The 11,832-nt window shown below is 37.4% G+C and overlaps 1 protein-coding gene across 1 annotated transcript in view; it reads left to right on the forward strand.

The window, feature by feature from the left end:
* Positions 1-11,832, forward strand: part of LOC119417330 (plexin-A1) — a 163,650-nt gene that overhangs the window by 133,163 nt on the left and 18,655 nt on the right. The window contains exon 11 of the mRNA XM_037684538.1: positions 6,836-7,059. Coding sequence (XP_037540466.1) covers positions 6,836-7,059 — 224 coding nt within the window. The remainder of the gene's footprint in view (positions 1-6,835; positions 7,060-11,832) is intronic.

The following is an 11,832-nucleotide window of genomic DNA, read 5'->3' on the forward strand; positions in this document are numbered from 1 at the left end:
ATATTTTTTTTTTTTTTTTTATTTTTTTTACCTACTAAAATACTAAAAAAAGGTGCCAAAGTTAAAAAAGAAATACATCTACAGTGTGATTCGGTTAGCAGAGAGGTTCTTTCAGCAGCATGGTTTGGTTCTATTAGCAGCTTATCGGGTCTTGTTAGCAGGTCCGTTCAGCAGCTTAATGGTAAATAAGGACCGCAGTTCAGAACCGGGTCCAGCAAACAGAGAACATCCCAAGTTTCCCCACGGAACAATCAGAAGCTTAAAGCTTAAGCTTTAACTGTGCAATAAATAAAAATATAAAAAATTAAATTATTCCTAACAGCCTGCACAACTTGATTGGACACTACATACGTGTGGTTGTAAGAAAGTTTTCTCGGTGCCGTAAAACATTGATGACACCCTACAATGCCTTTGTGGGTTCACTTGACAACTCGTGAGTGGGTGTGGGGGTTGTTTAATGGATGATCGGTTTACTTTCAAGATGCTAAGAATTTTAAGCAAAACTAGCACCTGTACAATAACAAAGTTTTTTTTCTTTAAGTGATCGAAACATATTAAAAACTATAAACATGCACTCAAGTTCAGGCAGCACCGTGTTTACCTGTGTACGTTCTAAAATTATTTGTTGGGTGGAACGTGTTAATGGGGTCTTTAGGTCATTCATCAAAGAGTTCATTCATTGATGAGCCAGGAATAAACAAAATAATCTATTGGTACTGGTCAGTGAAAATCAGTTGCTTTACTAAGAAAAGATGGCACATCCTGGTACATGCCTGCACCGGCAGCAGGCCGTCGGTAAGTTCTGCTGTGGACTTATTTAAATGTTATGCAGATGTTTTTCTTTAATTGTCCTTACTGCTGCATCGTAGAAAATACATATGCATGCGATGGCATAGTCAAAACTTTGATCAGGGTTGTCCGAGGAGAGTCTGATTCTACAAGATCAGCGCTCAAATATCCAGCAAAACTTTAATTTCCAAACTCAAAAGGACAAATTTCCATTGTAGTGAGCAAAAGCAAATATTTAATGCAAAAATCTCAGTAGAATAAATGCATCCAATGGCTGGACCCAGACCAGCTGAACAATGTTGCAACTTTATGTTGTAACATTTATGTACGTTTTTTTTAATGATTGACTCAAGTTAATGCTAAACAACCAAAACGACTGTCAAAAAGATGCTTTATGTTGATTTCTTCTGATGATTCAAACTAAAAATAAATAGAATAGAACTGACAAAAAACGATTAAAGCTGTTTTGCACATGCAACACTCAAATCAATTTGATTCAAAAATACTTTATTAATCCCAAAGGGAAATTATTTGTTGTTGTAGCTCGTTATCCTCATTTCATTAAGAGATGTTATAGATGCTGATGGATGTAGACAGGAAGGATCTCTTGTTAAGGTCCATCCCACAGTGGATCCTAAGAAACTGGCTGCAAATGCAGTCCGATCCGCCCACCCAGACTCGGCTGGCCTCTCAGTTCCCCCAGGCTGTAGAACCACCTGAATGCCGGGCAGAACTCCTCCCAGAGCGATGGCCACTCCTCCCAGCAGTCTGCCGAGCTCCTCGTCGCTGCGGACAGCCAACTGTAGGTGCCGAGGAACAATCCTGTCTTTCTGCTGTCATGAGCCGTGTTTCCTGCTAGTTCCAGGATCTCAGTGGTCAGGCACTCGAGTACAGCTGGCAGGTAGATGAGAATGCGTCCACAGAACATCCTTTTCAACTCATTTGAGATTTGGCACTGTAGTTGAGATATTATTTGAGCGTTTGAGATGTTAATCAGCTGCTGTTGGGTGTAGAAAACTGCCTTGTTGCCATGGTTACGCATCATAACAAATGTCCAAAACTAAAAAAGTTTCAGTAAAAATCCTTTGAGCTGCACAGCATCTGATACCAGAGGAAACAATCATCCAAAAAATGTGCTTTGCATTCAGCAAAAGAGGAATTAAAGTTTCCAAAAGCAAAATCTCAGAATGAAAGTAACAGAGCTGCTCCAACATGCAGCCACCTTGAGCGGCACAATTCTAGAACATTGAGCATGCGTTTGAATCAATATTGGTCATAACCAATATTGATTTTCATGGAGCTGTCTTTTGTTGTATAGTTTAACTTGATACCAAATAAAACAATACATAAAACTGATTATTCCGTATGTAAAAAATCACATTTTGGGGAAACCCAGAGTTTTTACCCAACTTCAAATTTGCCTTATTTGCTGTAAAACCAGACAAATGAAGACAAAAGTGCAATAAAACTTTAAACTGGACTAAAAGAAAAGCAGGAACAGCACAGCTCAGAGTTTATACTTCATACAATTACTTACATGCTTCTAAATCTTACTTTTGAATTCTTATTAATATAAAACAAATTCAGAGTTCACATGTGATTTATTCTAAATAGTTTTTAATATGGTTAAAAATATTTAAAATATATAGTACTTTTTTTTTTCTTAACCTCTCTATTCTGATTGTGATTGTATAAATTAATTGATATGCTTAAGGTTAAAGGTCTAATACTTTAAAAACAAGCATTATGAAAGTGTCCTTGCTCACAAAAATCTCATAAAGACCATCTCCTCCTCCTCTCCTCCTCTGATAATCCCTCTCTCGGTTTATCCTTTTTTCCCCTTCTCGCTTTGAGCTGCATTATCCATTTGTGACAGAGCCGCAACACACTGGCCCGGCTTTGCCCCGGTGTAAAGTAGAGATGTTAATGTTAATTAAATCATTCATTTGCTCCAGATTAATTAGGGTCGCACTACTTTTAAGATGAGCCATAGCTAATCAGATTAGGCCGAACCGTGGGCCGAGTCAGGCAGATGGAGACGAAAGAAGCTTTGAAGTCCAGCCGCCGTCAGTCTGTTGAGGAGGATGGAGATTCTTGAGCTGTTTTATTTTACGTTATTCCTTTTGTGTTTCCACTTAACCTCTCTTTAAAGCTCTTTATCTGCTGTGACAGTAAACAAACCTGCCGGCAGGTGTTTGATGTGTAGCATTAACTAAGATAATTATGGTGCTGATTGCCAAATGACAAAACAAAAATCTGAAAACCTACACGAAGCATCTACTGGTGCTTTTGTTTTCCTGTATGCACGTATCTCTTTCCACTGTTTGTTCTTGACGGGTACTCAAAGGTATAGTTCATTCAACTTTGAAGTGATGTTTTTATAATTAGTACATTAGCAGACATGACAATAGTCAGAGCACAAAGTCTGGAGACAGATGCAAAAGTCTGGCCAGGCTGGCCTAATAGTCTGCAAGACAATAAACTGGCAAGTTTAATTTTCAAAAATGGCACACAGTTGTGAAAGCATATTACATTAGCTGAAACCAGTGGTTCCCAACCCTGGTCCTTGAGGAACACCATCCTGGTTTAGTTGCTCCTCCGCTCCAACACACCTGATTTGAATGAATGGGGGATTAACAGGCTCCTGCAGAAGTTGAGGAAGTAATTAAATCCCAGAATCAGGTGTGTTAAAGCAGCACCTTCAAATTCAAAAAAGTTCAAGACAAAAACAACTGGACTCTGTTTTCGTCTTGAACTTTTTGAATTTTTCATGTCCTGGATTACTGAGAATCAGCAGCGGCTTCAAATGTTATTAGCCCATTAAGTGGTCGTTATTAGTTATCATCCCCATAGGTTGTGTTCGGACTGTCCATCCTATACTGGATCATAACAACTAATAACGGCCATTCAATGGCTCACAACATTCGAAGCGGGTGGTTAAAGCAGAGACACAACTGAAATATGCAGGATGGTGTTCCTCAAGGACCAGGGTTGGGAACCACGGGCTTAAACTAAACCTCCACACTTTTGCATGACACTGGGGACTTTCTGGGTGTAGTTTGCATGTTATCATCTTGTACATGTGTTGTTTTTTGTTGTTGTTCTTTTGGGGGGTCAGGGGGTGTCTCCAGTTTCTTCCCACAGACCAAAACCATGCATGTACGGGTTACTGGTAACTCCAAATGGTCCTTAGGATTGAGTGACTATGCTTCATGACTGATGTCATGGCTGATCAGGTACAAACTACTGATAACAATTAGAGCATCACATCCTTTAACCTTCTTTTCTGTTTTTAAGTATCTCCTTATAGTTTCCTCTTAACTTCTCACTGTTTTTATGCTCGGTTTATTTATTTCTTCTGAATCTCCGAGCCTCGTGGGGCCACAATCATCTTAAATGCACAACCGTTCTTGTTGCAGTTTGTTAACAAGTGCAACTCAAAGTTAGCGTCTGCCTTTCCTCCAGCTTCCTTTCATCCCCCCCCCCCCCCTTCAGCTTCTTAGGTGTTTCAGGTTTAATTTATTTAAATATCTATTTATTCATTATTTCTTTCACTTTTAATGACTTTTTTTCCACTCTGCAGAGTCGGTAAAATGTTTATTTATTTTTAAAGCAACAAATTATCAATTCCCTATTGGTGTTGAAGGCATTACCTGTTGAATTAATTTCTCTAATATCCCTCCAGGTAACGTTTCGCTCTTCTGTTTATCATTGGGAACAGAATTTTCTCCTCGTTTGAGCCTCAGAGTTGTAATAATCAACCACTGAGTTTCAGGTGTTGTTGGGTGATTAACATAAATTTAAGCAATTCTACAGTATTTTATTTTTCTTCCAGATTTTTTAGTTGGATAATTGTGTTCATCAAAATATTCTACATCCACTTATATTTCTCTAATGTATATATTTAATAGTGTTATGAATAACATAAATTAGTCAGTTGTTGTTGTTGTGGTTATTTATTGCCTCGGGAATTACACGGCGAAGCCAGTTAAACTGTGAACAAAATAAAAATGACATATTTAGTATTTTATAACATTCAAATAAACACAAAACTTATAAATACACATTTTAGACATTCTTGGAAAATCATCCTAACTAATCACAGCCAGGGTTGTGCTGATTATCACATAAATTATAAACCACATATAATCTTACTACATTATATCAAAGTGTGTAATAAACAAGTGCTAGCATTGTGCTAATTAGCTGCTAACTTTCAGCTAATGTTCAGAATAAACTCATAGAAGCAGCTAAGATCTTCCGCCAGCTTAATGCTAATCCGCCTGAAAAATGCATTTTCTGATTGTTTACAATGTTCAAAACTAATATACACAACTTAAAATATGCTTAACATTGTGATTACAAACACTAATTATATTTAGTAATTATTTGATTGTAAGGAAAAAGTTTTCTTATGTTTTATTTAGCTCGCTGGCTTCTTTTATTGGCGGTTGAGTCATTTTCGAGTTTTTTGACGAGCCACTTCCTGTTTCCTTCGAAGTCGCTCAGAATCAATTTAAACACACTTTAAAGCTCGATAGTGGACTAAAAGGAGTACCTCTGTTACAACATCTAAAATATTTGCTGAGAAAGTAATGCTATTTAACTGATAAAATAAATAAAATCAAAATAGAAGAACTGATTATTTAATGGTGTCAAAACGTATGCAATTAAACCACCTTTATTGTTGTATGGCTATTTTTTTTCTTTTGTAAATTCTCTGACATCTTTAAACAAAATAAAAATAAAAACATGACCGTATATTTCACAATGTGCACCTCAAATGGTAATAGTGATTTTTGTTAATGGTATGCTGCACAACATAAACAACATTTGTAAATAACGGTAAGAAAACAATTAATATAGAACGACAACATGTCGATACAATGCATCATAAAACCTAGCCCTCTTTGGAGCTCTAAAACTCGGGTATATGTTGCAGTAGAAATCATTAGGAGTTTAAACTGGTCATAAAAATGTAAAATTCACTGGCATTTTGATAGTTTTTTATACTGGTTCACTTTAAACTTGATGTTTTTTTTTTTTAAATGAATTGTTCTACAGATTGTTCAACAGTTGATAATGCTTTCCATAAATTAACTGTCTAAAATGTTCTAAATTCAGTAACTTTACAAATTATCAAAGTCAAGTCAAAGTCAACTTTATTGTCAAAACTGCAACATGTACAGGACATACATAGGATTGAAATGTCATTACTCTCAGACCCCCGGTGCAACAATAACCATTAAATAATAAACATTTAATAAACATTAGCATAAACTGAAATAATAAGTGTGATACTATCCTTAATTGTAAGTATAGCAGTATAAATATAAAAAGTATAAAACGTATATATATAAGTATGAAGGTCCTGACACTGACATTTGTAGTAAAGTGACAAATGCAACATATGAAGTGAATGTACACAGTATATGTATGAAGTCCTTTATCGATATAACGGTAAAATTACATATGCAATATAGTAAGGCTAGTAAAAATATAAACAGTAGTGTACATTGAATGAGCACATGAACGTTTGTTGAGTGCATAACTCGTTTTTAACGATGCAGAGTTCAGTGTTAATTTTTTTTGTGTGTTTTGTGGAAATGTGTGAAAATATTGTGAAAAATTATCCATTCAAACATTTTGTCTTATTTTCCCTTTTCTCACTACTATAGTTTTTATTTTTAATTGTTTTATTTATTTTTTTCTTAAATCGCCCTGGAATACAAAAAATAAATAAATAATGCACAATAAAACTATTAAACAATTATGTTTTAGCTCAAATTATTATCTTCGAAACTTGAAGTGAAGGGTCTTTAACTTGTCATATAATACGTAAAATAATGTAGGAATGTAAGGAATTGCACATGTGACCTTCAGAGTCTTCCATATACCCCAGTGAGGGGGAAATGTGTGTGTGTATATATATATATATATATATATATATATATATATATCTCAAAAGGACCTGGTACTTCTTCAGTCACTTCAGATGTTTCCTCTGCACAGCTTGAATTTCTCTCCATGTCTCTGTCTCAACCAGCCCACCTGTACAAGTGCAGAGCGCTGCGGGACAGCTGTGGGATGTGCTTGAAAGCTGACCCCAGGTTTGAGTGTGGCTGGTGCGTCCAAGACAAGAAGTGCTCCCTGAGGCAGGAGTGCACTGGAGGAGGAAACTCCAACCTGCCAGTGCTGGTGGCTGAAGGTGGAGGATGGATGCATGCTACATCTGGAACCAGCAGGTGCACTCACCCCAAGATCACAAAGGTAAGTGAGTGTGGGAGTGTACATGTTTCTTGTGGCTGTGTGCACACGAGATGAAACCACTTGTCCATGTGTTTGGAGTGGTCACCCACCACAACAAAATGTGGCCAATCATATGATTCAGTTTTTACCTCGGTCGGTTTTACAGCGACATCGCAGCTTAGTGGTTAGCACAGTTCCTCACAGCAAGATTAAAGGTTAAAGGTTAAATCCCAGGTTTGGACCTGCAGTTTGCATGCACTCCTCGAGTTTGTGTGTGTTTTCTCCGAGTACTCTGGTTTCCTCCCACACTCTAAAAACATGCATGTGCAGACCGCCTTAAGGCCCGGCCTCACATGCAAAAGAGATGTGTAATGACATTTGTCTGGTTAAATGCAAAAAGGCTACAGATGTTGAGCTAAAATTAGTTGTGGTAGTAGCTGAGTCCCATCCCCACTGCATAATCAGAGGGCTAACATACCACATAAAATCTATTCCTAATACTTTGGTATGCAAGGAAGCAGACCGCATGCATCGATTCAAGCCATTGTTGGGGGGGAGCGGGTCGTTTAATGCATTTAAAGGCAAAGTTAAGACCAGGGCTATTCAACGGGTGGCCCGGGGGCCAAATCAGGCCCACGGGTGAGCTCAGTTCAGCCCACCAGTGTGTTCATTTTTAATTAAAATTTGATTTTAAACTGTAAAACAAAGTTATTTAATAAAAATACTGCTCCATGTCCGACCCCTGAGCTCTAGTTTATCAGGTCTCTCTTGTAAATGAGTCCTCGAGGCTCAATGGGATTTACCTGTATAAATAAAGGTTGATTGATCTAGACTTTCAGTAACTGTATCCATAACACAACAACAACAACAGTCAATTACTGTGAAAATAATTCATTCTGTTTTGCAAAATGGTACCAGTGATGTATTCCTAAAATATCATGGTAAAATAAACAGACTTGACCAAGAGAGACAGCGAGAGAGGAAAAAGAGCCACTTCTTTGAGCGCCACATCTTGGCCTCATCAGCGTTTGAAGACTGTAATGTCACCTGTAGAGATCCAAGGCTGGTAAATCTTGAAACGATGTTGCATCAGCTCTCTTTGTTGAAGTCCCTGTGGTCACAGAAATCCTACGTGTCTTGAACCATGAATGAAAGCTGCTCCATTTTAACGCGCTGCTATTAAAACGCTCGCATTACTTGGGACCTTGTGCCTGCCCTTGGCACATGTTACACAGGGTTACATCAAGTTTTTACTCCGGAGGCCGCAGCATGATGACGTTTGGTTGGTTTTGATCATTTTTTAAATATATTTTATTTTATGAAATGTGTTTTAGGTATGTTTTTGAACTATACAAAGGTATGGTTTATTTGAAGTCTGGTTTATTGTCAGAACTCAGAAACTTACACGTCTGCCATGTTTGTTTTAGCAACACATAGCAATAAAGTTTAAATGCATGTTGTTGTCTGCATTACCATAATCAAGTTTGCCTTTAATATCACAATTTTCCTATTTATGCAGTAAAATAGTTTACTGTTTCATAGTCCATCCATCCATCCATTTTCTTTACCCGTTTATTCCATTTTGGGTCACGGGGGTCGCTGGTGCCCATGTCCAGCAATCACTGCGCGAGGGCGGGGTACACCCTGGACGGGTCTCCAGTCCATCACAGGGCCACATAGAGACAAACGAGACAAACAACCATTCACTCTCTCACTCACACCTAGGGACGATTTAGAGTTACCAATCAGCCTAACATGCATGTTTTTGGACTGTGGGAGGAAACCGGAGTACCCGCAGAAAACCCACGCATGCACGGAGAGAACATGCAAACTCCACCCAGAAAGGCCCCTGGACCTGGGTTTGAACCAGGGACCTGCTCGCTGAGAGGCAGCAGCTCTACCAGTTGCGCCACCGTGCTGCCCACTGTTTCATAGTATAAATTATAAAATATTTAACATATTAATGGTTTCTGCATACTAGAAAAGCAAGCAGAAATAGATGCATGAAATCCGTTTTGAGGCACGAAGGTATACATTTTATGAATGAAATGTACTTGGAATGAGCAAAGGTATTTTATATGTATTTAATCAATGGTAGTAAAGGATTTCAAAGATAATTGGGCCTTTTTAGAAACCAAAGTTCTTAAAATTAGCGCTACTGATGTGAAATTTCTGTAGTTTTCATGCATAAAATTCTGTAAAATGTTCCGGTTCAGATTTAGCAACATGAACCTATGACAGAAACATTAAAGTGATGAAGTACAGCTATATGTGCATGCTGCTAGATGTACAATTTCAGTTGTGCTTTCTGTTCTCACCAGTAAATTATTTACTTTACCTTATTGGCAGAGAAGGCAGCCTAATATGTTTCTGTTTAGAGTTTTAGCTGCATATGCCTGCAGAAAATAATGCTACAAGCAACAGGAAATGTGATCAAATATTCAAGGATTCAAGGTTCTTCATTGTCATTTGCATTGCATGTGGTACATGAGGTGGAGCGAGATTGTGTACGTAGGGTCACAGTTACATCCAACAATAGCAAAAATATAAAGTGTAAAAAGAAACGGTAAATAAGGATCCAAGATAGCAACTAAGATATATGCTAACCGAACGCCCAATGGCCCAAATATACATCTGGTATTTAGAGTATCTACAATGTCAACATTGCTATTTAGTGTTAGCATTTAAATATCAAAACATGTTTTATCATAATCTTTTCGAGTCAAGTCCGTTGTCTAGTTCCTGTTTTCCAGGCAGATGAACTTATTGTCAGTTTTAACAACAGATCGCATTTCATTGAGACATTTTTCACCATTATGACAGCAGTATTACAGAACACACACACACGTGTGTAAGGCTGCACAAGCAATCAATGGGAAACAACTGGTATAATACTGCTCATTTCATGTGGCTACTACACTTTGTGGTTTGGCCCACATTATAGATTTATTACATATCCACTAAGTGACTCCCCAGAGTACTTAACCTTAAGCTTCTGTGCTGTGCTGTTGATATACGCAGTCAATTAAAAAGGAAACAATGTCAGAATTGACTGAGGGGTAAGTGTTTTTATTTTTATTTTACATTAGTAGTTGGTAATAGTGGCTGAGACTCATTCATAACACGTACTGTAAGAACTCAACATTGTGCAACATCTTTGTTTCAAACGTTGGCATTAAGTGAGCGTTGACACTGTTGGTGTGTTAGTGAAATATTTAATTTACCACTGGACTGAGCATAATTAACGTTTCAGCAAGTAATCACTGCTGCTCAATCTACAACCCATTACCATTTAGAAGCATCCAGATTTAAGATCGCCACAGCTGATCTACCTTAGCGACCACAACGATGTCTAACTTTTACAGCTGTGGGTGGATATTTGGTGCAGAAGTAGGTGAGGATTTTCCTCAACACACTGTTTGAGCACTCTCCAGATCTCACTGTATTGCATGAGATTGCACATAATGCCATTTACAAAGTTTTTTACCAAAATGACTAAAAAGCAAATAACAGGACAAACGATTCACCCTATGCCTCTAATGTCACTGTTTGGAGTAATTCGCCCTCATCTATCTCTGAATAAACTAGAATCTCATATGATTGAGTACTCCTCCTTGTTGGCCAGAAGACTTATTCTCATCAAGTGGAAGGACCCGCTACCTCCAACATTTGGCCACTGGATTAAAGACGTAATGAGCCACATTCATCTGGCAAAGATTAAGTTCACCACTAGAGGTTGCGCTGGAAAACTCTACACTTCATGGCAACCATTTATTAGTTATGTTGAGAATATGTCAGCCTGTGATTTTGACTCATGATTATATTATGCTGAATGTATATAGCCCAATGACCCACTATCAAATATATGTGTAGTTTTGTATATACTCTTAACATGTAGTGTTACATGTTTAGTTTTTTTCTTTTTCTCGTGCATATCTGGTATCAAGGGGAGGGAGGGGAGGGGTGTATTGATACATGTTTGTTTGTTTTATTTAGCTGTTGAAAAATGATAAAAAATACCTTGATCAAAATGACTAAAAAGCTGACCCTTCTCAGCATTAGATATATTTAGTTCACATCTCTTTGTCATGTGTGTAGATAAATTAATTTATTTAAAGAATGCCAGTTATTTTTTGAATGTGTTTAATTGATAGCAGTCAACATTATGTATAGCTACAAACTGAAATTTCTCCTTCATTTGGGCCAATTCTGTTTACAAAAAAATACATACATTTATATTTTCAATTTTTAACTCTTTTTTTTTTTTTCTGGCAGCATGGTGGCACAGTCGATAGAGCTGCTGCCTCTCAGCAAGCTGGTCGCTCCAGTTCAAATCCTGCCCTGTGGGCCTTTATGTGTTTGTATGAGTATTAAGTATGAGTTTGCATGTTCTCTCCGTGCATGCTTGGGTTTTCTCCGTGTACTCTAATTTCCTCCCACATACCAAAAACATGCATGTTAGACAGATTGATAACTCTGAATTGTTCCTAGTGAGAGAGTGAATAGTTGTTTCTCGTTTGTCTCTATGTGACCCTGTGATGGACTGGAGACCTGTCCAGGGTGTCCCCCGCCTCAATGTACAAAAATGTGTACACACAAAAAAAATGTGTGTGTGCACATTTTTGTACACAAAAAGTGTGTGTGTGGTATTTTCTGGTTTGTGTTCTAAAAAACCCAAATTAACCCTTTAAGACATAAGCCATATATGTACCGTATGTACTGTATGTATGTACAGTACAGATATATATATATATATATATATATATATATATATATATATATATATATATATAT

The sequence above is a fragment of the Nematolebias whitei genome, chromosome 11 (genome assembly GCF_014905685.2).
Source record: "Nematolebias whitei isolate Nwh7 chromosome 11, NemWhi1, whole genome shotgun sequence".
In the NCBI taxonomy this organism is placed as follows: domain Eukaryota; kingdom Metazoa; phylum Chordata; class Actinopteri; order Cyprinodontiformes; family Rivulidae; genus Nematolebias; species Nematolebias whitei.